This window comes from Gavia stellata, chromosome 1, assembly GCF_030936135.1.
Source record: "Gavia stellata isolate bGavSte3 chromosome 1, bGavSte3.hap2, whole genome shotgun sequence".
Classification (NCBI taxonomy): Eukaryota; Metazoa; Chordata; class Aves; order Gaviiformes; family Gaviidae; genus Gavia; species Gavia stellata.
The window spans coordinates 34,199,141-34,225,850 of NC_082594.1; the positions used below are offsets into that span (position 1 = coordinate 34,199,141).

The 26,710-nt window shown below is 44.1% G+C and overlaps 1 protein-coding gene across 2 annotated transcripts in view; it reads right to left on the reverse strand.

Moving 5' to 3' along the window:
- Positions 1–23,099, reverse strand: part of DGKH (diacylglycerol kinase eta) — a 160,527-nt gene extending 137,428 nt beyond the window's left edge. The window contains exons 1-2 of one of the 2 annotated variants that reach the window (XM_059832771.1): positions 23,043–23,099; positions 15,228–15,410 (exon numbers count right to left, since the gene is read on the reverse strand). In XM_059832771.1, the coding sequence (XP_059688754.1) occupies positions 15,228–15,410; positions 23,043–23,099 (240 nt within the window). Of the gene's footprint in view, positions 1–15,227; positions 15,411–23,042 lie in introns of those variants that run through there. The other variant, XM_059832844.1, reaches the window with a different exon arrangement.
- Positions 23,100–26,710: the final 3,611 nt, after the last annotated feature.

Consider the following 26,710-nt stretch of genomic DNA (forward strand, 5'->3'; position numbering starts at 1 on the left):
GTTTATCCCAGCCAAGAAAATAGCTGTTGATCAGCATTCTGCCATATCTGACCATCACTACAGCCCAGCACCCTACCCTGGTGTCCACTGCATCACAAAAGTCCTTTGAAGCTATCCAGTTGTTTTAGAGAAGAAAAGCCACAAGAATAGAAAACAACTTTAAACAGCTCACTCATGGCAGGCATCCCCCCCTCCCACCACTGTAACGAACAGACCTCACAGGCATTTGACATAATGGCTAAGCAGTATGCAATTTGACTAAAGAAAAAAATTAAAAGACATTTTAAACAAGTGTTCAATAGATTCTATAGCACCTGTCTCAGCTTAGGAGTTGTAACTTTCTCCTTAGGAATTAAAATGTTTTTTGAAGAATCCCCAAGCTAATTTGGGAGGGAAAACAAAAAAGACGACAATAAAAGAAAAAAAAAAAAAAAGAACCTGGCCTTTCTAGTTTGACAGATAGGCTTTAAAATATAAGTTCATGTCATAAGTGCAGATAATTATGGCATGAGAATACACATTTCAGAACACACATGCCTTGCAAAATGAAAATTTCATAATAGTTACAGAAGGGCCTCCAGTACCTGCATCCACATCCCAGTCCTTCGATCCCACTAGCCTACTATGCCTTCCACATTTGTGTAGCAGACAATTAGGGAAATAAATGTTTTGAGATTAAAATAAGTTCTTAGCCTCAGAAGACATACAAGGCTTAGAACATCATCATTTCACTCCTGAAAGATGGAAAGGGTTAGCTGGGTTTTTAAGAAGACAGGCAGTCATGTTTTACTATTTGGACTCCAATAGCAGCAATTAAAAATATACTCTTAACTGAAACATCATCATGAATTCATGGGTAGGGACCCACCTGAGGAAGAATAAGGAAAACAAAAAATTGAGTGCCTCAGGAGCTACAGATTGCAGAAAATTAATGAACAAGTTCATAGGCTGAACGCTGCCCTCCAGGCAACATCCTCCCTTATAAGATCCACCCACAGAATTAAGCATGTCCCATAAGCATCACTAGCTTCCAGGAGAAAAGCTGTTACAAAGCCATTATGACAGGCAATACCTGATACGGTGCTAGAGATGGAACACCCACAGGTCACCCTACTAACCAAGCTGCCCCACAATATTTCCAGGCACACAGGAGCAGCAGCCAGCACAGTCTACAGGCACTTAAACCTTGTTTGCTATAAACTTCCTCAGTGTGGTCTGCTTACTATGAATGCAGAAGGTTAGATGTACGCTATGCTTAGTGCACAAAGCACTAAGATTACACACACTCTCCCTCCTACTCCAGAGATACGCCTTATTTCTTTACATCTGGTTCTCTATCCAGAGCAGGAGCTTACACACAAGTGGATCAAGTACTACGTCCTTCCTTGCTGATGCACACTCTCCTCCACTGAGCTTTCATTTAAGCCTCTGTTGGCTATGATGATACATGAATACACCCTAGAAGCTACAACAGTTCTATTTGTTGGCAACATTATACTCACGTCCAGGCCAAAAAAAAAGAAAAAGACTTATTGGTCACTGAAAGAGACAGTCAAGCTAAGCATTCACTGGGATGTGTAGTTCCAGGTCTCCAAGACATTGCCCAAAAAGCTGTTCCCAAGTTACTTTGCTGTTTGCAAACAATCCTCTACCTCTGCTTTGATCTAGCTTCAGAAGGAAGCTGTCCCACATGTTACACTCCATTAAAACTGCCCTGTGAAACATCCTGGCTGCCCTCGCCACCCTTCGCTCTCTTTTAGGAACACTAAGCATATCCATCCCCATTGTCCAAATCCCAGGATGCCGACATTTCAAATCGTACTCTTCTCTGTGCAACTCATGAAAATAACAGAGAAGATAAAAACCTCCCACCAATGCTCAGGTAGCTGCTTGACTATATGCAATGATCCCAGCACACAGGTTGCCAAGAGACTGCAATGATGAGCAGGATTTATTCTTGAACACTCTCAAATGGGCTTTCACTATATATTAACTCTAAGCAATAAAATATCAAGAGCACATTCTTGTTTCAGTTTAGAATTAGTTTTTATAGCTGATATATAAAAGGAGATAGTTGTAATAGACAAGCTATGATGTTCTTAACTGGAACTATATAAACAGTGCTTCTATAATAGGCGCTACTCTGAACTTTGTCAGGGAACTGCCTGAACTTCAGGCTTCACGCATGGCACTGCTTTTCCTGAATTTTAAACCTGAAAGAGACATCTGTAAAGATGAGAATAACCAAGCTATACACAATGGTTAAGAATAAATAAATAAATAAATAATAATCTGAGAATACACCATTTTCAGATAGCATGTATAGAAATTCCCCCTGTAAGCTCCATTCCCTAGGGTAAAAATTAAGTGCAGATTCAGGCAAATGTAGGAGGCTCGAAAAAACAGAAAAACCCAGCCTATTATACCACTTACCAAGATACTGCTAGTGATTTTCAACCCTTCCATCTAAAAATAAGGTAATTTTGCAATTAAAACAAGAGCCATCATTAAATCTTAGGTGTCAGAACATTTTTCCTTATTTATACCTATCAGATGAATAACAATTTTATACACTGTGTAGCTACCTAGAGAACAAAAGTTCTATTACACGTTTCTAAGACAGCAGTACTACAGCCTTGCACGCATTTCTAGGCATTCATCATTGATCAAATTTTTCAAGCAAAATTCAGCACTACCAACCATTTTTCTCCGTGGATACTGCATATTATTTTTGTCATACAGCTTAGTATAAATTTCTTTTTGTATGAGTTACATTACATACCTCCCCAATGAAAGAAAAACGTGGAAGTGCTTTTCTGTACATTCTGCACTCATCAAGAATCAGAGGTTTAGTATTGCTTAACACCTTGGGGAAAAGAGTTGGAATTGGTATTTCTCCATTGCCATGTGCTGTAGTAAAACTGTGGTCCAAGATCAAGTCAAAGGGAAGACCAAGCTTGGGCTCAAACAAGAGACATACAGTCTTTCAACTAAACTGCATAGTTTCAGAAGTTTTATAATCACTTCCATGACAAATAATTTACCAGAGGGAAAGCATTAAAAGTATATCCACGACACAAAGGGTCAAGACACCTACGTTTTACCAAGTCCCTGTGCCAAGCATTTCTTTGCTGCCTTTAGATAGGTCCTATTCTGTACCATACTCATGACCTCCGAGTCATTTGTCACCAGCTGCAAGAGCTGCAGAATCACCTCCAGTGATGTGGGAAGAATGGTGAAGATGGTGCAGCACTATCCAGACACCCTCAACTGCATCTTGACCAACTGCATCTCGGTCAAACACTAGGTCGTGAATCATGATGCAGAATGACACCAGAAACAAAAGAAAACATGGAAATAATTTAAGTTCTTGCAATTTCCTTTTGTAGGAAATTTTAGTTTAGTTTAGTTCCCCTGAGTGTCTCTTAAAATCCTAGCTTTCAAATTTTAACTAAAGCAGCATACAAATGGTCTTTGGCAAATAGATCACAGCTATAGTAGGGAGACTATTCAAAATAGCAATCAGTCCAGGGAGTTTTAATTTAGAGAGAGGAGAAAGACTTTAGACCTTGATAAGTCATGACATGATTCCATGACATTGATCTGCAATCACGTAGCTTTATCTGTAATGCAAACAAAAAGTTATTTAGAATAGTCCTAATCAGGTATAATAAGTGCACGCTGGCACATTACTGAATCTATAAATAGAAAGCAACCACACCATTTCACTCCTGCTCCATGTTATGAGGTATGGACGGAGGGGAGAAGAAAGGCACTTTCCTTTTTTTTTTTTTTAAAACCTTTCTTAAAGTTGTACCATTGAAAAGAGGTAATTTTTTGCTTCTGAAGGTATTTAACCAGGCCTTTAAATACTGACAAATCTTCCTCAGCAGACACAGGTTATCCTTGACACTTGTGTAAAAGGAAGAAAGAGAATACTTAATTCAAAACAAATCAGGAACCATATTCTAGCAATCTGTAAGACATTCAGAGAGACACAGCTCTGGGCAACCCAATGTTGCTTTGAAAATGTCCCTCCTCTGGGCATGGAGATGACTTCCCAAAGTCTCTTCCAATCCAAATTACTATTATAATTCTGTAACAACCCCCATAATTTTTTTTTTTCCTAGAAAAAGAAGTCCCTCTCTATAACCACTCACACCTACACACAGTAATTTAAACTGTGGATTAGCTATAAATAACCTTGGTGTATATTTCAAAGAAAAGGTATAATTATCCTTAGCATAAAATTCAGCAGAAGCTCATTTGCCTCTTGCCCTGGCTGTGACTTATTTTTTTTATACTCAAACAGAAAAATCATAAGATTTCCCAGTCATTTCCAACTCCTCACTGTGAAACAAACTCCCAAGGACACAGGTTTATCACGGGATCAAAGGGTAATTTGAAATAGAAGCCCTTTGTAAAACTGTTGGCAGCAGATCCCTGGCTGATGAAGGGTGGGGAAAGAGTAGAACCTGTGACGTTAACTCCTTTTATCTCCTCCTCAATGATGCACACAACGACCAAGTGAAAAACTGATTTTTTTGTAATTTTTTTTACCCTAAACAGTGTAAGCAAAAAAAAATAATTCAGTACTCGTTCGCACGCACACATACATGCACAGAATTACTGGTCTCTTTATGCAAGAAGTAAGATCATCTGAAGTATACATATAATCAGAACTATGGAAAAATGCAAAGCTTAAAAGAAACTGGAATAAAGATTATGTATTTGGGAAAAAAAAAAAGCTATTCACTGTAGTTGCATTTACCTGGCAACACCAGGTAACATAAGATAATACACAAAAGCACTGATGGGTTTTTAAGCATACAGCTTGACATTGCCAGTATATTTAATAGCATGCTTTTGACAAGAGCTTGTCAGAAGTTCTATACTTATTAGGATCTTCTTTTCCTTTGAAAGGCTGAAGAAGAAGCAGAACAGAATTTTGCGATGCAGCATCAGGGGCATAGATAGAAGTCTCAGAACTCTCAGAACCCTCTGAAGCCCAGAGTATTTTTTTTTTAATGTATTTTATAAAATAACCAAGGGCAAGGGGAAAAGTTTGTCATCTACTAGACAGGACACAAGCACAGACCCTAACTTATGTAACTGCCTTGAAATTTTTGAAAGCTTATGTGCCAGTGGATTGGGGGAGGTTGGACACCACTGGCCTAAGCAGTAAAGTGTCTCAGGTATAAATTTTATCTTGCCTGCACATAGTTTTGAGGCACATTGACCAAAATGTTCTCTCTACAAAGTGTTAACCAGCAGACTTAGTACAGGTAAAAGTCTTTTCTTTCACAGAATCACAGAATCACCAAGGTTGGAAAAGACCTGTAAGATCATCAAGTCCAACCATCAACCAACACCACCACACCCACTAAACCATGTCCCACAATGCCACGTCCACACGTTCCTTGAACACCTCCAGTGACGGTGACTCCACCACCTCCCTGGGCAGCTTATTCCAGTGTCTCACCACTCTCTCAGTGAAGAAATTTTTCCTAATATCCAGTCTAAACCTCCCCTGGCGCAACTTGAGACCATTTCCTCTTGTCCTGTCACTAGTCACTTCTTGGGAGAAGAGACCAACACCCACCTCTCTGCAACCCCCTTTCAGGTAATTGTAGAAAGCGATAAGGTCTCCCCTCAGCCTCCTCTTCTCCAGGCTGAACAACCCCAGTTCCCTCAGCCGCTCCTCATAAGACACATGCTCCAGACCCCTCACCAACTTCCAGAAGCGGGCAAGAAGCAGCATACAAACGTGTATAAGCCCCACATTCATTCATAACCAAAACAAACCAAGATGCAGTCAACTGAGCTACATGAAGAAGTTTTAAATTCTGTTTTCCCCCTACAAAAGCATTATAATGCAGACTTCCAGGTTATATGCAAAGTTGGCTTAAACAAGTTAAATCACTCAGGGGAAAGAAAATAAAGTTTAACCACATCAGATAGATGGCTCTGAAGGTTATTCCTGTTTATTGTGTCTGTAATGAGAAGCGTGTAAATGATAAAAATATTTTTTATTTCCTTAAAAGCTCTGGTTTAATCAGAAATGTTGGCTCTTCATCTCACACCCAAGTAACTCATTCACACTAGCTCCCCGTTGCAGATCTGCATCCTCTCAGCATTCTTCCCAGGCAGAATCCTTGTATTATAAATATATCAAGGTAATATACAACAGAAAGAATTGTTGTTTGCACCACAAACAGTGATAGGACCCTTGACTCATTAAACCCCCTTTTACCCTTTGTGCTCTCTCTTTTTTCACTTTAACAGACCTCTGAGACTGAGGCCAATCAATGTTTGTCTATAGAGTAACTCGTGCGAAGCTCCCTAAAATATCATGCAAAAAATTACAATAATAGCTGAAAAATCAGCAAAAAAGGCGCATTAGTTTTCAAGTCAATAGTTCCCCAGTGAACCACCTGCTCCCAAGATTGATCAGTATAACTGAAGGAGGAGGCAGTGGAGAGTGAAACTACCCAGAGGAGCAACCTCATATATCTGTGCCCTCTCTAAAACTCCGTGTCCAGCAAACTTTTTGGTCTTGGGCAGTTCCTCTCTTTATGGGGATTACTGGGAGAAACCTCGCAGAGGCACAGGCTGAAAGGAAAAAGAGATGTCACTCTTTCTCTGTTCAAATTCCTGAAGAAACCATGAAGCAGCAGGCAGGAAAGGAGGGAGAGAATAAGAAGCAAGATGTCTCTATGGGAGCATTAAAACAAACACAGAAGTATATGCCTGTCCTCATAATCAACAGGCAGTGTGCTCAGGAAGGGTAGAAGTCTCTGCCCAACGGGCAGCCGGGACTGCTGGTTAGCCCTGCTGATCCTTTCTGACATCCTTAGCTGAACCAGAGCAAGCCACCCTTCTCATCAAGAGCTGGGAAGACACCGACCTCGCTCTTGCTCTGAAGCATCACAGCGGCAATAAGGACTACCAGCTGCCAAACTGAAGCCAGTCAAACTCAGTTGCTAAATTTAAGCAACCACACAACAGGACATAACTGACCAGAGAAGCATGACAGCCCTTTAGATCCACTTAAATCTCCTCAGGCATGAAAATCCTCGGCAGATCTTCCCAGCACGAAGCTATTCCAGGAGCGCAAAACGACACCGAGGGCATGGCCGGCTCTCTTCAGCAAGCACATCTAGAAAGACCCTGGCATGGGCTGGACACGCATCCTCCCGCTGGCTGCCCACAGAGTGGCTCGCATTGCTTCCCACCCGACAAAAACACAGGGAGACTCACCACCCACAAGCTACTACTCAGCTTCAAAACCCTATTAAGGTTGCTAAGTGACAATAACATAGCGCGATCTCACACCATTTGCAAACCCCAAATGTTTAAAGGCAAGGAAATGAATGGTTCATATCATCATGAATCTCATGCCGCCCATCTAATAAACAAATAAATTCTCATCAAGCGTAAAACCTTGCCAAATTCATTACAATAACGTTAACTCTCCCAGGAGTACAACTCAGGTTTTTGTTATCGTGCTTTCAGTATCTAAGCGGTGAAATATTCCTAAACAGGAACATTAGTCAAACGAAAAACTTAGCTGGAAAAAAAAAATTATTTGGTCTTTCTTCATAATTATGCAATATATCAGGATAATTCCTACACAGTAAAAGTTTTATAAGTCAACTACATTCTGACTTTGTGTACGAAATTTTTATGGCCCACATCCAACAAGCACTTAAGCACCGGCTTAATTTTAAGAAGTAATTAATCATATAAAAGTGTACAGGACGACTGAAGTGTTTCAGTATGCGCTTAAATGTTTTACTAGAATAAATCTCTTACTTCATTTTAAATAACATCTAATGCAGTGGTCTTATTTTTAGCATATCAATGAAATAATATTTACTTTGGGTCAGCATTAAGCTTGTTTGCTGTGATAAATGCAGTATTTACATTAAGCAAGAATGAGGCTTCTTTTTATTATCATGTGGAGGATGTAAGTTATGGATGTCCCCAATCTAGGCTTTTTTTGCCATTGCTAGCAAATTGAGAGTTGTGGCTTGAACTTAGTATAATAGAGCTACGGTTACTGCATCGTTATTTAGTAGCCAGTTGTTAGGTTTTTAAAAGAAGATTTTGGAGAACGCAACTTACTTTTTGGAGGCAGGAGGGGAAAGGATAAAACTGTAATGTACAGGCGGCAGCAAATACAAAGGTGAAAGAGTTATCTCTCTTCATAAAAGACAAAGTCCAGGTACCAAAGTATCAAACTGAAAAAAATGAACAAAGCTAGCCACGCTGTCAATAACTTTATAACATCACATCCACCTACATTACAAATAACTCTAAAGAATCTCAAAAACCTAATGGCCAACCAGAACAAAATACTGGTCTTATGGTTCCTCTGCAAGTGAGCTACTGAACTACCTTCACAAAACACCAAACTGTGTCTTGATTATCCCTATCAGAGGAAAACATCCAAAACATCAGAATGACAACAGAAGTATTCTTTTATACCCAAAACTCCGTATTCTGAGCTTCAATGAATCCACACACAAACACACAACACTTCACGTTACCTTCTTGCTGCGCTTAGATTTTGAGGTCTCCAGACTATATATGTTCTTCTAGAGATCCCTTATCAGAAGCATGGTTGTCCAGAGTTCAAAGAAAATGAAAGTAACATTGTTTAAAAAAAAAAATTAGCCTTTTGGACTGTTCCAGAGCAAGAACATTGGTCTAAGCTGCCTTTTATTGTCTTCAGCTAGTCAAAGGGATTCGATACCTCCCTTCAGATAAAGGCTTTGTGATAGCCAGACAGACTATTCTTCTGATCACTACTTCAATTAGAAAAAAATCACTGCAATTCTAGGTACTCTGCTACAGCTACTCAAACTAACTTGCCTAGTCCAGCTAGTCATACAGCAATCATACAGCAGTCTTGCATCTTGTATTCTGATTTAACTGCTGGGAACAATTCAAAACATCCAGAAATTATCTATATAGCCTTACATGGATAAAGACCCAGCTATAGAATAGTCCTTTCTTGAGCTCTGGCATGGCTGTTATGTGTCTTCAGGACTGTGCGCATGAAGTTCACAAGATAAGGCATCTCGGAAAGGGATTCCTAGTTGTCATTTATTCTTGAATTAGTCTCTTCTTGTGCTTCTTAAAACCAGAAATTCTCTCTAAACTACACAATAAGCTCAACACGTTTCACCTGACCTTTTTGGCAGAAAAGCATCCCCCAGCTCCTTGGAACAAAACAATCAAAATCTCTTATATTAAAAATGAGAGTGTGATTATCTTGTCTTTTTTCACATTCACAGCTCACCAGCTGGCTGGGGGGAAAAAAAGTGTAATTCATGTTATTTTTTAGTACAAAATAGCATTAATCCTCTAAAGATTCTAGAAAGGAAAAAAAAAAAGACCCAAAGCAACATTTTCTTTCAAGACCTGCTTGCAAATATCTACTAAAAACGTTACAAGCTCCTTCTTTCTGGTACTTAGCTAGCAATTTAAGCTTTGCCAATACATGCATCACTAAAATGCCTTAGCAGATTTCATTTCAGTTTTATACAAACATGTGTCAGGATTTGGAGTGGTAATGACCACTGTGCCTTAAATAGTGTAACTCTTTCCATCCTAAGCCTGCTTGCTTCTACGTAGCACATTAAGTCATTTTTAACGTCTCAAAACTATCATGTCTTTATCTGAAATTCTCCATTAATGGACCCTTTTTTGAAAGCTTATGTAGCGATACAGCAAGTATGAGAAGCAATAAATATTGCACACCATTTCACACTAAAAACTGGTTTGCTTCGTCCAGGCCTACTCTAGAACTGAATAATATATATATATATGTATACGAAATCTTCAATATATTACTCTGTGCATGAGTACGTGTGCCTGCATGTATTAGGAGCATACATTGATGAACTGATTCTGAATATTTCACTTAAAAATTAGGTTAAAGACCCCAGGATGCGGGGAGGGAATCAAATTTGCACGAGATTTTACAACAGTTATGAAAAAAGTTGGTGAAACATTTTACTAAGGATGGATATATGGTGCATGCAGTGAATTTAATTGCAGAGTGAAAATGATGGAAAATACGAATACTGCAGACAAATAGCTTGCAGCACCCTTCAATCTTTTCTGTAAGCACTGCCAGGTGCCAAGAACTTGAGGATGATTTCTATGCACTTGGTCACTTTAGTTCTGCCCCATGCTGTGTGAACACAACAATAAAAGTTTAGTGACACTATACATGTTACTGCCATTGCAAAATAAATTGCAAATTACAATGCATTTTGAAGCTGTGCAGATTCAGACAATCCTAACGCACATGCAGGTTCCCCAATGGGGTTAAATTTGCTACCATGGCATTCTCTTGAGAACTTCTGGTACATAAAAATCATGTTTCCTTAACCAGAAAGAAATCAACCACTACTTAGCTGAGTAAATCAGGAACTATCAAAGCTAGAAAAAGCAGATTACATAGCAGAGTACAATGTTCGTGAAGTTTAACGCCACTATCAACCACAGCGCTTTACACTTAGGTGAATTAACAAGTTATGGTAATCAGAGAGAAATGTATACCAGAAACAAACAGGAAGTGACTACTGGGACTTGGCACTGTCAAATGTCACCATATGGAAGAGTTTAGAAACTTTTTGAAGGCTCAGTTCCTAAATGGCTGGTGTTATTCACTAAGGCCAATAAAAACACAGTGGGGAATTTAATTAATTTACTTTTATTACTCCGTAATGATTTAGGATATCTAAAAAAAATATATTAAGACCCCAGATAAGATAATTCTAGTAACAACTCCTGCCATTTAACTAAACAACACTATATCATCTCCACTAATTATTCAGAAACATGGGTGTGTTATATCTCCCATGTTACAGTAATTTCATTATTAACAAAAAACACTGGCGGTAAAGGAGAGGAAGAAACCATTCTCCCGGCTACACTGCAAGTTTATTTACCTCACTCAATACACCCTATTTTCTTGCATTTCCTGATTTATACTTTCTGCTCCAGAATGTCTGCTTCATCCAAAAATAAACACAGGCCAGATACCCAATCACAGATTTAAGAGCAAAACACATATCCAGCAGAGCTTTCCCATTAACTGTACATGGACCCATTAAAGTAGGAAGCCAGGTCAGCAAAGAAAGTGCTATTCTTTATATCCATTTTTTAGCGGAGAGTGCCCAAGACAAGAGTAGGAACTATAACTGTGCTCATCTGATGACTCCACTTCCAAATATCTGGGGACCATTTCATTTATTAATCTTGTTCTCGCCCCCAAGATGCGCAGAATTTAAAAAGAAAATTTAAGAATTTAAAGAGAATTTAAAGTGTCAGCTCTAATTTGAACCTTCCCTTCTTGACAGGTCCCAGCTATAAAGAACTGAAGCAAGACCATCTTTTTCAAGAATGTACTTTGCACTACAGTGATTAACTTTAAAGAAACTACAACCCAGCTGATGACAGGCAGAGTTTTCAGGCTGCAGCCCCAAAGAACTGAAGTCATCTGTTTCATTTAAGAAAGGCACAAACGCTGCCTGTCTTAACCAGCAAGTTTAAAAGTTAAGAAGACAAATTTAACGCAGATGCATAGAGAACTTTCCACGACTTAAATCCCCAATATAACACTGTTTGTACAGCATCACATATACTACTTCAAAACTGTCTGACTACAGTTTTCCAACGTCCTCCTAAAAACAAAATGTATATTCCAAAAATGTTTTTTACCAAGACACTTTTTACATGCTAAATATTCAGATCTCCCAGAGGGGGGGAAATTGTGGGTAGACATCACAAAGTCAATTATAGTTTCAACGCTCTCCATTGGGGATTTCAGCTTAAAACTGCTCAAACTTCACAGGGTACCTGCCACCTGTTTATTCCCTTGCATTTCCTCCAGGGAACACATACAAGCTCCACAGATGCAACAGCTTCCAGGATGAGGTTTAAAGATGCTGGCTTTAATCTCACAGAAGTACTAATCCATTTTGGTCCTGACTCCCCTGAAGACACCTACTGCCACAGTGTCACTCTATAACCAAGTATGGGGCTTGAGCAAATGGCTCCTAGGTACAAACAAGGTGTTGGCCCAAAGAATAGTTTAGTCCTTTGCACCGCAACTTGTTCTTTCCTCTTCAGGTTTGCAGACACCAAAACATGTTGATCTTCAAGTTTTCCGTTTGGGGAAATTAATAATGGCCATATTTTGACCCAGACATGCCTTTAAAGTACTCTAAAAATGTGAGGAATACATATGCATAAATTAAAAATGCACCCATAATAGAAGTTACATAAACATCTGGGCCTACCACCCATCCGTTTCTCATAGCGATTTACTGTAAAAGCAGTTCCACTCAAATCAAGCGAACACTTTGCAGAGGAAGTTGCTATTCGACATGGGCAAGCAGTGGTAGAACTGGACAACTGCTTTCTAAGTAGAACTGTAAGCATATGATTAGCATATCACAAACAAACAATGAACTTCAGTGGAATTACATCTGCCAATATAGTATTCTTTTTTTCCATTTTCCCATTATGTTTTTCACCCCCTGTCCCCAGCCAAATAGTTAATAGTTTTTATTTAGGAAGAAAAGGGCAAAGCTTAAAAACTCCCTTTGAGCACTACAGGTGTTAGAAATCTTTAGACTTTGTTTGTGCTACCGAAAGGGGTTTGCTCTTATGCATGCATTTGCTGAATCTTATTATACACACGTTAAAAAAAATCCACTCCTGAATGATTCTGTCTGCAAAGTATCACCATATGGTAGCTTTCACAAATGATCAACTGTACCAAAACATCTAAAAATAACATCTTCCTTAAGTAAAATAAAAACAATTACCAGCAGAGACTTTTGGGTATAGTTCTGAGCTCAGGAACCAATACCATGTTGCTGAAATGCTTCAAGTAAGTATATAAGCAACCTCCGAAGAAAAATAGCACAGCGTTAAACGGCCCGCAAGCATCAATGATAAATGTAATATACATGTTTTGGGTTCTTTCAAAAGTCTATTCTTAGCTGTAAGACAAACCCAATCCATTTAATTAAAACCTTAGCTTACAAACACATTCACCTAGTAAGTGAAGCTTAACAAATCTAATTTGAATGAAAGAGACTAGCTGGGTAAAAGAGCAGCTCCCTGATGTTCCTTGCTCTAGTGGTTTCCTGTAACCACTGATCACCAACTACTACAACAGCAAACATACAACACCCTTAAACTAAATGGGAGTTGTCTGTCTAAATATAGCTACTTTTAAATAATGCATCATGAGTTATAAAATAAAGTGCTACTGAATTATTTAACATGGGTCTCATCTTTAACAAAGATATATCACTTTTAATTAAATGGAAAGAAAGATGTTTATATTCAGATTTGCATATTGTTGTAAATTTCAACCAGTAAAGCAACATTTTATGACTCCAATTACATCAGCAGTCAGTTTTTCCTACATATATCTGATTGACAGAAATAGAACTGAGACGCTAACTAAGATAAGCAAAAGCATCACTCGTGGAGTTGCCTTAGAACTTCAAGCGATCCCAGCTTCGCATTCATTCACAAACGTCAGATTCAGAATATCCCACCAACCCATAACAGTTGGTAAGAACTGGCTGGGATCTCATGCTCACAAACCTGTTTCAATAACGTTCGTAATCCACATGCTCTCCTTACACAAATATCAACTAAGAGACCAAGCTCTCCAATGCACTTAACACCACTACAGCTAATAAAGCATCATGCTCTGTCACTTTCAAAACATTTTGAAGACAGCCACACAGAAGTGGTGTTAAAGCACTGTTAAAAGTTTGTGTAGCACTATGTTTTCAACACAATGCAACAGTTGTATATTATTTACTACAACAACCCTTCAGCCAGGCCTAACATTTGCAAATGCAAAATTAACATTTAGTAATAAAATGGGATGACAGGTCGTGTTGAGGAGGTTTCAGGAAAAAATTGCTTTCCACCTCACATAATAGGATAATGCTACTGTTTAATGAACCAATGCTTTCTGTTGAAAGGTGGCTGCCTTTTAGAAATAGTGTTTGAAGTGAAAGCTCAAAGGAAGAAGAGCAACAATCCAACAGGACTCCACAAACAGCTCCTTACTAACTTTAATGGGTGCTCTGTAAAGGAAACAACACCACATGACCTATTGTGTAGAAATCAAACCCTAAGCGTGATCTGTCTGGGCCTGCACGGAGTCACTTTGCCCCTCAAACCAGAGCTTACAGCAAAAACCCTGATCTTGATGTCACTGCACCCATAGGCTTTTCCCCAACGGGTTGGTTTGTTTGTTTGTTTGTTTTAAAGACCACGTTTTATAGAAAGTCATGGGAACCTTCTACACAGAAAGTAAGTGGGGTCTCATTATTGTTGTACTTTTAAATGCATGCTTGTTGAAGCTCCTTTTACAGGAAAAAACGTGCTGTAAATACACCATCCCTCAAAAAGTTAATTCCACCAGGATGACTTCGGCAGGCCCGAGCCAGCCAAAAACCCGCATTAAGCTGAAATTTTGACAGCTGCTTTACGTATCCAGCCCCTCGGGAGAGGATGTATAAAAGTTTACTCCCGTCCCGCGAGGTGCCTTTCGAAGTGGCAACCGCCTTTCCCTCCTTCGCGGCACTCCCGCTCCCAAACGGGAGTGCGATGTGTCACCGCGGGCTCCCTGCCTGCCGCTCCGGCGCAGCGCACGGCGGCGGCGGCCCCCCGGGGCCGGGGGTGAAGAAGACGGGGAGGGGGGGAAGGAAAGCTGGTGAGGAAGGGCTCGCCGAAACAGCCCACCCGCGCGGCGGGGAGGCAGGGCGGGATCGCCGCGGCAGCGGTGCCCGCCGCCGAGGAAGAGGAGCCGGAGGGAGGCAGCCCGCCGCTTCCCCCACACCCAGGACGGCGGGCAGGGCAGGGCAAGGCAGGGCAGGGCGGCTGCCGGGGCAGGCGGCTTCCCCTCCGGCCCCGCCGAGCCCCGCCGCCCCGGGGGGCTCTTCCTGCCAGCCGGGGACAGATGTGGACGCAACAGCTGGACGGGGAGGAGGGGAGAGGGAAGGAAGGAAGAGGCACGGCTGCCTCACCGCCCCCCCCCACCCGCCGCCGCTCCTGGGGATGCGGGCGGGATGCCGCGGCCGCCCCCGGCTCCGGGCTGGCCCCGCTCTGGGATGGGGATGGAGAAACTTGCCCCGGAGGCAGCGGGGCTCCCCGCCTCCTGCCCCCCTTACCTTGCTGCGGATCTGGCCCGAGGTGGACACTTTCCGGATGAGTTTCTGGGGGCCCTCGTGCTCCCCTTCGCTGTCCGACGACTCGTCCGCCGGCCCCGCCGCCGCCGGGGTTTGGGGCTGGGGCTGCTGCGGGATCCCGGCGCCGCTCATCCCCGACTCGGCCCCGGCCATCTTCCCGGACTCCTGCCGAGAAAGAGCACACGAGCCCGGCTCAGCCAGGGCAGCCGCTGCCGCTCCCCTCCCCGGGGAGGAGGAGGAGGAGGAGGCGGCGCGGGAGGGTGGGGAAAGAGGCGGCGCGGGGGGGAGGAGACGGAGGCGGCGGCGGCGAGGACGGAGCCGGGCGCTGGCGGAGCGGAGCGGACCGCCCGGCCGCCATCTTCCGCCGCCCCCTCTGACGGGGAAGGGCCGCGCGCGCCCGCCCCGGCCCGGCCACGGCGGCCGCCGCTGCCCGCTCGCAAGGGGCTGGGGCGCCGTCACCCGCCGGCGGGCGGAGCCGGGGCGGAGGGGCCCGGCCCCCTGCGCCCCTGCCGACGGGGAGCCGCCGGGAGCGGCCGCCGGCTCCCGGGTGCGCCCAGCGGCGGCGGGTGCCGGTGCCGCCCCGCCGGCCGGGCCGGCTGCGGGGGGAGCCACGCTGGCTCGGGGCCGGGGGGGGGGGTGCCGCGCCGCAGGTGAGCGCCGGGGCGAGTCCGAGGGGCGAAACAGGCGAAGGCGGGTGGGGAGGGCCCCCGGCGCCCAGCGCACCTGCCCGGGCTTCCCCGGACGTCCCCGCGTCCCGCCGCGCCCGCGTGAAGGGAGTCCCGCGTGGTTCGGGAGGTGGGACGAGGCACCGGCAGAGAGCGGCCCTGTGGTATCTGAGCACCTTCCGTTCACGGCCCTCGCCAAACACCACCGCGTGCTCTGTAGAACCAGGTGACCGCCAAGGGGAGGTGGAAAGCCGAGTTTTAAAGGTTTCAGGCAAGCACGGCGAGACCGTCCGGCTCTGAGCGCGGGCGGCCTTCCCACGTGCTGTCCGGTCACGGCTGAGGACTGCGCCGCTCTCCCTTGGCAGCAGAGGATGTGTTTTGGGGACTGGACGGACGGCATCTAACGCAACGGGTTCCTTTTTCACGCCTCCAAACAGTCAATGCCGTGGTGTCCGTCAAAGCGCTGGACAACTTTGGCAAACGCATACATTGCTTTCCAGTTGTTTTCTCCTCTTAGTTGAATTTTCTTATTATTCTATTCATTTTTGCCTTTGTAAAAGAGAAGCCTTTACTTTTGGGGAAAGAAAGGGTCAGTTTTCCCTTTTAATCTCAGATCTGGCAGCTTACACGATCTCGAAATGTCACCACATGTTCTGAATTGTGGGACTTCAAAATTATTGTGGCTTGTATGTAGTCAGTGTTCAAAATAAGAATTTAAATCACAGCAATACTAAATAAAACACAAAAAACTCCTAGCTGCATGGACCAGATTAACCATAAGAAAGCAATCAATACTTGTGGCTTCTATATTCCCACAATTCTATTTATATTTCTGGAAGGGGAACCGACATTTCTTAATATGCTAATATAATGCCACAGTACCTACATACAAAACAGTTAATGAGAAACAAAAACAAACCCATAGTGTACAACCTATCATGCACTGCAGACACCTTGCCGCAATCTTAAATTCATATAATCCAGAGTATCCCGTTTCTTTTACTGGGACTTTTATTCATAGTAGGGGAAATTACGTATTTCCATCAAGCCTTGTAGGTCTTGTGGCTTAGTTCTGTGTTACTGCATCAGGTACTTCAAATGCGATTCTACTACCCTCCTCCATGTAGGATCACTTCTATTAAGTTATATTTAAAAAAGTGTCAAAAGTTACGTTGAAAAACTGTCAAAATTTCTATTAAGTTATATTTAAAAGGAATTTTGATCATATTACCTACATTCCCTATTAGAATAATAAAAGGACCTAAATCCTACCATTAATACCACATGGCAAAATAGATGAAGTTCTCATATAGTCCTTTTTCCTTACAGGCTAATTGTGAAACTAAGGGATGACTCTGTCTTGTCTCTTCACCTGAGAGTTCTCCTTTTTCAAAAACATGGACCAAACTTGGGCAAGTGCAAGTATGTACTGCTGTACAGTGAATTAATTTAGGGCACAGCTAGAAAGAAAGATAGGTTAAGAGCAAAGTTTATAGACACTTGTTCTTTCCACCCTTCTTTCTTCCTCTTCTCCACCTTAATTTCAGGAATAGCAAATTATGCCAGAACATGTCTCACTGCGATTCCTTGAGACTTTTGAAGGTAAATGACAATTGAACACTGCAAGAGGACGACGAGACAGAGTTTGCTAATTAATGCTGACACATATTACGTGTGATTGTGACTGTGATTTGAGGAAAACTTAGTGCTAACAGAACGCCAGCAAGACTGACTAGCTCCGTTTAATTCAACTGAATTAAACAGCGCTAGCTGAACAACACTAGTTACTGTTAGATTTGTTCCCATACTAAAAAAGCATTCAAAATACTGGTGCATGTGACTGCCATGTATTCGTATCACAGAACTAGGATCCTGTGCAAAGTTACATGCAAAACTGTTTACAAGTAGACATTTCGCCCACAGAAAATACCTTTCCAAATTCAGTTGAAAAGGAGATGAGACAGTGAGGGAGAAAGGCACACAAAGACAGCATATTACTCAAGTGTATAATTTGGGATTAGGACGTTTGAACTCAGGGAGATCACGAAGTTGACTCTATTGATGACCCCAGATTTGTACTTTTGGGTGTTTGGGGTTTTTTTAATAAAACATCATCTGGTTGCTTGTTCCTTATACATTTAGACCTCGATCCTAAAAACAGCAGGTGGTTAAAGTGTAATTCCAAAAACAGCCTTCCACTGAAGTTTTGGAATCATAAATGCACAGCACCAGTATCTTCCAGAGCAAGACACTAATCTGTTTTGTTTTCAAACTGCTTTCACAGCTGGTTACACTGGAAGCTAATTTAAAGCCTCAGTCTTCAGTTTTATAAAACACTGGACCATTTAGCAATGGATGTAAATACATTGTTTCATCATATATTACACGGAAAAATAGAAACAAGTTAATAATTTGGTTTTTAAATGTAACAGCTCCCATGACATCCACTGGCTATTACAGTGCAAGCTCCAGAGGAGCTGGAGATCTCCTTAGGTATCTGTACAGACAGCTCAGATTTCATAGAATCGTAGAATCATGGAATCATAGAATAGTTTGGGTTGGAAGGGACCTTTAAAGGTCATCTAGTCCAACCCCCCTGCAATGAACAGGGACATCTTCAACAAGATCAGGTTGCTCAGACCCCCATCCAACCTGACCTTGAATGTTTCCAGGGATGGGGCATCTACCACCTCTCTGGGCAACCTGTGCAATTTTACCCTAATTGTAAAAAAAGTCTTCCTTCTATCTAGTCTAAATCTACCCTCTTTTAAAACCGTTACCCCTAGTCCTATCGCTACAGGCCATACTAAAAAGTCTGTCCCCATCTTTCTTATAAGCCCCCTTTAAGTACTGAAAGGCTGCTATAAGGTGTCCCTGGAGCCTTCTCTTCTCCAGGCTGAACAACCCCAACTCTCTCAGCCTTCCTTCATATGAGAGGCGTTCCATCCTTCTGATGTAGATTTCATCTCAAACACATAAACACTGGTAAAAAACTATCTGTAGGTGAAATGGGCAATAAATACAATTCTTCAACTTCTGTTCACCTTAACTATCAGCCCTAGCTTATGCGCACTTTCTGCACCATGCAGAGGGCATGGTGCATCCTCATGTGCGCTACGCCATTGTCATCTTCCTCTCTCCTGACTGCCCAAACACAAAAATTGGATTACAAGGAGGGAATTCACCAGCCTTTCATTCCAAGCAAGCCTTATTCATCATATCTTGATAAACTTCAGAGCGCTATGAAAAATTTTGAAGTACTAGGAATGTTCTCTCAGGTCACTTAATGTGAAGATTTTAGTAGTGACGGCCTAAATATGCACATGGTAGGAAGTGTCCCACAAGTACAGTTCAATGAGAATATGGTTTTAGCAAAGTACATAGAGGAATCTGTAAAATTACGGGCTCTAAAATCTGCAGTCACCTAATGTGTACAGAGTTCTTCAAAATGGAGAAATCAAGCAAGTGTTAAGCATTGTTGAAAGTGCCCCAGTTACTCATTCATGTTAGCGTAGAAAGTTGTTTCTACAAACGTATACGTTGTCCGTGCACAAAGACGATTTAAAGATCTCACCGTTTCCACTTGTTCTTCTTCTCAGAGGCATTAATAGATAATCAGGGTCCAGTTCCAGCCTTTATTAAGGTAAGCTGCCTAAGACAGCCATGAAACTTCACCTCAATAAGGACTGCCAACTTGACTTCCATCCCTTCATCTGATAGCTGAAATTCTTCCAGGTGATCAATGTCAGACTCAATATGAGAAATATTGAATAACACATTTCAGCTCAGTGAATATAGTTATGAATACCATGGTACAAATGGTACCACTAGAATCCCCTACACTTCTGAGCAGGGTCTGGAAGAATATGGGGCTATCTGCAGCCATTAAAAACACATACAATATTTGCATGTGCTATATCTTTCATTTCGCATACTCAATTTCACACTTCTTAGTAAATGCCTTAAATTTCCTAACTGAAGCAAGGGAAGACTGGTGAAAAGGATAAAGAAAGGTTGGCATTTAAAGGGAGATGCTCAACTGATACAAACAGCTCCACTGACATCATTTGTGCTACAGCAATTGGTATCAGCTGGTGATCTGCCCTTTATATTCAAAGAATCCGAAAGTGCTGGGTACATATATGCAGCGGTGAGAGCATTTTAACTCAACCACATCCAGTCCCAATAATAGAATATGTGTCACTAAAATGCATACGCAACATAGAAAAGAAATCCAAACACACATGCACTTCAGCTGCGCTGGAGATTACAATTTATAATGCAGATTAATGCATTATTTGATTCCAGGAACAGAAATGATTCCAGCTCTAATATCGATTCCCTTCGTAACAAGCGTACCTCTTTTTCTCTAGGTCACTTTGGCATCTATAAGCTGAAGGGTAATACATTTTTTCCTCCACCTCAAAAAGTTGTTCTGAGGGGATCTGGATGAATAATGGTATATGTGTCAGGTAAACAATTCATCACGTTTAAAAGATTTTATTGAATCTTTCCTAATTTTGATGGTTAGTGATAACTATAGTTTTTAACTGGGCTTCCCCACACTGAGCAAATTAATTTCGTACCTGCCTGTCTGAACTCCCTCTGCAGATCAAGTTAGCGATGTTATTCTTTCTCGGCTTCCTTACCACAGGGGAAGCCAAAATATAACAAAATGTATGCATACCACTGTTAAAGAGAGTAACCACATTGCTCATGGCTGTTTCAGGAGTAGTCGAGACAAGCCTGTTACTTGTAGGTTGTTTTATCATTCAGACTGAAAAGGTATAAACCCGTGTCAGTCATCAAAATGAAGAGCCGCTTTGCAAATGTGTTAGGACCCATCTATGCACTTCAAGGGAAAGGTGAAGTTAAGACTCAGGTCTCATAAAATATGAAAGCCAGGTCTAGAACTTTGTAAGACATATTGTCAATTTTGAGTACAAAGCCACTGAACCTCTCTTGGAAGAATGCAGGACGAGCCTTACGTTTTCTGTTACTTTTATTTAGCTCCATCATGGAGGGTCTAATGCAACTCTTACTGGAGTCAGGAAGAGGTTTTCCATTCAAAAGTGAGCTGGGAATTAAGGAAAGGATTTTATAGAAATGTGAACTTGCACACAGACAAGTCCAACCCTGCCAGGCAAAGGAGAAGTTGTAGCTCCATTTGATGTCCATCATTTATTTCTCAGAACAGCTATAGGAACAGCACTTCCCAATGACTTACGACAATTTGCATAGATAATTAACTTGCACAGATTCAAAAACTGCAATAAATAGTTTCCCCTATCCTGCTGCTCTTCTTCTGTGTTTTGAGAGCAAGGGAGAGGTCTGGGCACTTTTTTTTCCCTTCATCACGCAGTTCTTCATCTAAAGCTCCCTTTGTCCCCATTATAATAAAAAGCCTGCTTACGAGCAGATACAAAGAACAACAATGTGGCGTTTGCCACAGAGACTATGTATTTTACCTGCAGGTTACCAGGTAAAGGATTGAGTGGTTTAGCTGAAATTAGAGTCTTGTAAAGGAAATCAGTGCAGTGGTTAACCTTAAAACTGCATTCATGGAGGTACTCTTTAACAAATGCAGCAATGAAACAATAAACATGACCCAAATCCTGGCCCTTATTGGGGGAGGGGGAAATGGAAAAAAAACAAAAAAAATGTGCTCCTTGTTTATCTGAGCCCTGCACACAGAAGGAAACGGCTTTGGATGCTTCAGCCAGGACTCCACATTTCCAAGTGGAGGGGCTGCAATTCATCTGCCTCCCGAGTTTCAGCTGAGTTTGGGATGATGGCAGCCAATTTAAACATCAGTTTAATAGGATAACGCATTTGCAGGAATCAGCTTCGCCACCTTCCTCCCACGATGGCTTCATCTCTCCAGGCAAAAATCTAGGGATTCCCTTGCCTGATCCTTTCGGTGTCAGCTCCATGTTACCGGAACACGCATACAGCTGTTTTCCCTATCACAGCTGCATCTCCAGCAGCAGCTTTGGGGCTTGAGGACTGCAGAGGGCAGTGAAGGGGGATGTTCAACTTCACGACAAAAATGAGGCTAGTAAAAATGTATTTGGGAGGCCTACAAATCCTAACAGGGAAGGGGGTGAACTTAGTTCACCGTGGGTATCTCCAGGGCCGGGCTGCTGCTTTCCTGGGAGCGAGCACACTGAGCCAGCCAAAGTGTGGCTCTCCCCAGGCTGCCCTTTAAAACTGGGTTTACAAGTAAAACCAGGGGCCCTGGATCAACGCAACGGGTTAGCAAAACACGGCACAGCCATATAAAGGGATGCTTGGCGGTGGTATGGGTCCGTGCTTCACGTTGCCTCACCAAGTTCAGGGCCAAAGTCAGCCTAGCCTTGACCTCTCAGATAGCCTGAAATCTCCCAAGCACTACCCAAAGCCTATTTTTAGCCCTCCCTGCCTGATGTGTGTGTGTGCTGAGGATGCCCGTGACATGATTTCCTTCGGTTGGAAGGAGGGTCTCCGAGTTGCTTAAACAAATCGCAAAGCCACCGCACCGCAGCTTTCCTCCCGGCCAGTTTGGGCACTCCCCTCCCTTCGCAGCAGCCGGAAGGCGCGCACTTTCCCCGCACCCCACAAAGCAGGGTGGCAGCGGGGTACCCCAGCCCCGGCCCGCTTTGCCGCCGCGACAGGAGCGATTCCCAGCCCGGCTACCGAAGAAGGGGGGAAAAAGAGTGTCTTTTCCTGGAAACTGCCTCCCAACGCTGGACACGTTGCTTTTGCTGTGCTAAGAGAAGGCGTTTAATGGTATCAACAACCAACCCCCCCCCCGGCAAAGTTGGAGGCGAGGCTCTCGGTGCTAATCCCAGGCTTTCCTCCCGGGCAGTGAAACTCAGAAAGGGCAATGAACTCCCCGTCCCCCAGAGGGACGAGCCCGCCAGCAAAGGGCTGGACACGGCGGGGGCGAAAGGGTCCCACCCCACACCCCCCCCAGCTCCCCGCGGGGAGAGGACGAGAGCCGGCGGCCGGGCTCTGGCGCGGAGCGGGGTGGGAAGAAGGGAAGGCGGGGGGGACACTGATAAGGATGACAGCCCGACCCCCCGGCTGAACAATACAGGCAGGAAAAAGGATAGGAAATGCCTGTGCAACTGCAAGGCACGCATGTACCTACCAGTTCCTCCCAGGCGGGGCTGCGGGCGCTATCGGAAGGGTACCCATGCTCCTCCATCCCCCCGCAGCAGGTCCCCTACCTCCGCGGGGAGAGCGCCCACGGGCAGCGGAGCAGGCTGCGCCGGGCTGTGCCTCCCTCCTGCCGCTGCCGCTCCTCCGGCTGGCAGCGCTTCCCCAGCGCCGCTCTTCCTCCCCCCCACCCCCGGCCCCGCTCCTCCCTTTTTCTCCCCCGGCCCCGTCCAGGCCCCCTCCTCCCTCCCCGCCCGGCTCCTCTCCCTCCCACGGCCACCGGGTTCGGTTCCGGCTCCCGGGGGAGCCGGCCTACAGCCGCCGCGCCGTCCACATCACCACCGCCGCCGTGTCCTCAGGTGCACGGCGCGCAGCCCGCCCCCGCCGCCCCCTGCCCGCCCGCGGCGCCGCGCCGGGGGCTCCCCGTGCACGGCGCCGTGCACGCCCGCCCCCCCCGCCTCCGCCCCGGGAAGCCCGGCGGATTACGGGCAAATCGCTTTGGGCATAATCCGGTTTACAGCCACTTCGGCTGCCGGCGTCGCGGCGGGGCCGGCGGGCGAGGACGCTCCCCGCGGTGCGGGGGGGAAAGCCCCCGCGGTGCGCCGGGAGCCGCTGGAGCCCCGCCGGCCTGGTGCGGGGGCGGAGAGCGGGGTCTGCCGCCCCGCCGGGCCCGGCTGGGTGTCCCGGGGCGCCCCGGGGGAGCGCCCAGCGCTGCCCCTCGCACCACGCTGCCCCGAGCCGAGCCCTCTCTGGGGCCGGGAGGCGCCAAGGTCAGGGTCCTGGTGCTGAGGCAGCCCTCTGCCCTCGCACCACGGTTCTGAGAGCGGCGTACCGCGCGTTTTGACCCCCTTTGGGCAGCCCCTTTCCCCCACGGAGGCGCCGGGTGGTCCCACACGTACCTTACGACAAGCAGGAGCTCGCGGACGGCATGGCCACCGTGGAAAAGACAGCACAGATGTGTAGGCACACAGGGTGCCTTTCATTTCCAGGACCACCACGCCTGCCTCATGGAGTAGCAGGATTTCTCTGCCCTCCATCATGCCTTTTATTAACGCACAGTGTGTATACTTCAGCCTTCTCAGTTTACTAGTTACCAGCATACCCTTGAACACCAGCCAACGCATTACAACTCTTCGAGTGGATGTTGCATCTCCTACAAACTCAGCACTTTCACTCATTTGTTTCTCCCCGTTGTTACAGAATAGCAGGACACGTGAAAGAGTAGGACTAGAGGAGAGAGGGAGAAAATGAAGCTCAGTCACCATCCAAAATAATGGTGTTCTTCACCCCCAGTTTTTCTGTATTCCTTTTCATTCCAGCCCGCCCTTTTGAATTTCCAGCTATCGTGCTTGATTATAAAAAGTAATCTCTGGGTCATCTACTTGGTAAGTGCAAACATCAGAAAAGCAGTTGGATTTCACAAGAAAGAAGGAAGGAATTTGTAATTATAATAGGGTTTTTTTAAAGATATATTCACGTTCTTTGTGTTTTAAAGCTTTTTCATACGAAAAAAAAAAGGCACACTGCCACCTGAGCTCTAGCTTTTGCAAAATACCTAGGCAATTTACAAAAAGTAGCACTATTGCTGAAAAAAGGTGAAATCTTACCTATGCATTTAACTAAGCCTATAGAAAAATCCCATTAAGTTAAGATGGTGTACCCCTATAGCCAGGCCCAAAGAAGTGCCACATTTGAGGAACCGAAATTGCTGCATTTCTTCCAGCAGTAGAAAAAGGAACTATTTTTGTTGATAATAAGTTTATCAGTGGTCTGTTGATGAACTGCTTTGATGGTAAGAGTGTAACCTCAGAAGGAAGCAAACAAGATGACTTAGAGCATTTTGCTTTTTGAGAGGCAGCTTTCTAAAGCTGCCGGTGAGCACCAGTTGTCCAAGGGCGTCTGGTCTCCCTCCCTTTGTCCCGTGAGCGTGAGATACTGCTGAGGAATGTCATACTATTAAGGGCTTCACACCAAGAACAAGTGTCAGAGTAAGATTAGTCAGCTCCCATCCTTTCCTCATGATGCACCAGAGGATCTCACATGATGGTTGTTTATACCTCTCGACATCTGGCCTCTTTAGCCTTGGCCATGCTGGGGCTTTGTGGCGAAAGTGGCCTGCCATGAAATATATGTCATGCTACTGCCTTGCATTTCCTTGCTTGCTGAACCACAAAAACTGAAAACTCATATACAGGAACTTTAAGCGATTTGAAGTTACTTCTTCAGCTCAAGCACTATACGTACGCTTTTGCCCTGAAATTCAGATTCTTGCTGTGCCTTCAGCCCCATTTTCTGCTTCGTGTGCCCTGAATCTTATACCTGTGACTAGATGTGCAATTACATTCACCTCATTTCATCCCCTGGAGTTCAAAGCTTGGTTTCCATAAGTGGAAAGCTAGTATAGGCCCCAGAAGATTACAAAAACCTACTTAGGTTGAAGGTAGGTTTCAAGGTCTTGTTGGATAAGGAGGACAGACATCAGCTGCTGCGCAGATCCTGCTAGGTCTAAATGAAACCTGTGCAATGCAACTTCAGCTCGGCCCTGCCCTTTCGGGCTTCTGAATGCCAAATTTGATTTTTCACTTCTTTCTGTGAAGGAGACAGATTTTGGCCCTTGTTGAGGAGCCCTGTCCCGTATGATTTCCCTGCGTGTGATCTCTGCTCACCAGGTCACAGAGCAAGGTTTCTGCCGAGACCGAGGTCTCTGTGCTGCTTGGCTGAACTGGCTGAAAATCACGGGCAAAGTATTTTGCTGAAAAACGTAATTCTGTCAAAGCCAACATGGAATTTGAGAACAGATGTCAGAATCACAGGATTTTTTTTTTTGTTGTTCAGGGGCGGCAAGCGAACTGAAGTCAGGCCCAAGGCAAGGATAAGTTTCGTTAGCGAGGGGTAGAGGAGCTGCCTGCTAAAATGAGGAGTGACCAACCGTTCCCTTGAGAAGATGGGAATGCTGGGTTGGGAGAAGAGGCAGGTCTTTGCAACCAGCTTGGGAACAGACAGTGATTCTCCTACCTGGACTACCAAACTGCATCAAAACATCTCCAACAGAGCCTGGGGGTTGGTTTAATTTCGTTCTGATTTTTTGATTTTGTTCCAAGTTTTGTTGTTTGTTTGGATTGTTTGGGTTTTTTTATTCTTTTCAAGTTTTTCCACTTAGTCTAGCCATTTCAGGTTGAATTTCTTGGTAGTCTGCTCTATCTACTGTGTTCAAAGATGCCTCATCTACCTCCGTCTCTTCTGTTCCTTGCCCTTAATGATTCAGTGAAAACTGGATCAACAAAGCAAATGTTTCATTATTGACATTTTTTTTTACATGAAGCGCATTGATAATAGTTACACATGCCTGCTTTTTCTAAGCAAAATATTTTGCATATATTGGACACACTGAAACATACAGATTTTGATTCCAATGCTGTGCTTAGACATTCACAAGGAAGTCCCCACCTCTTTAAGTATTTCCATTCCCTGAGGGGAAAAAAAGGAACTTTCCATTTTTTTCCTAATTTGAGCTAGAAAGACATTAAAAGAATGAGCTTTTTTACATTTTTCTGTATTTTTCCACCAGCATTGCCTTTAGCATATATCACATAAAGAGTATACACCAATTTTCATCAGTTTATGCTAACATGAAACTTCCTTCTTTTCTTGGCACGTAGT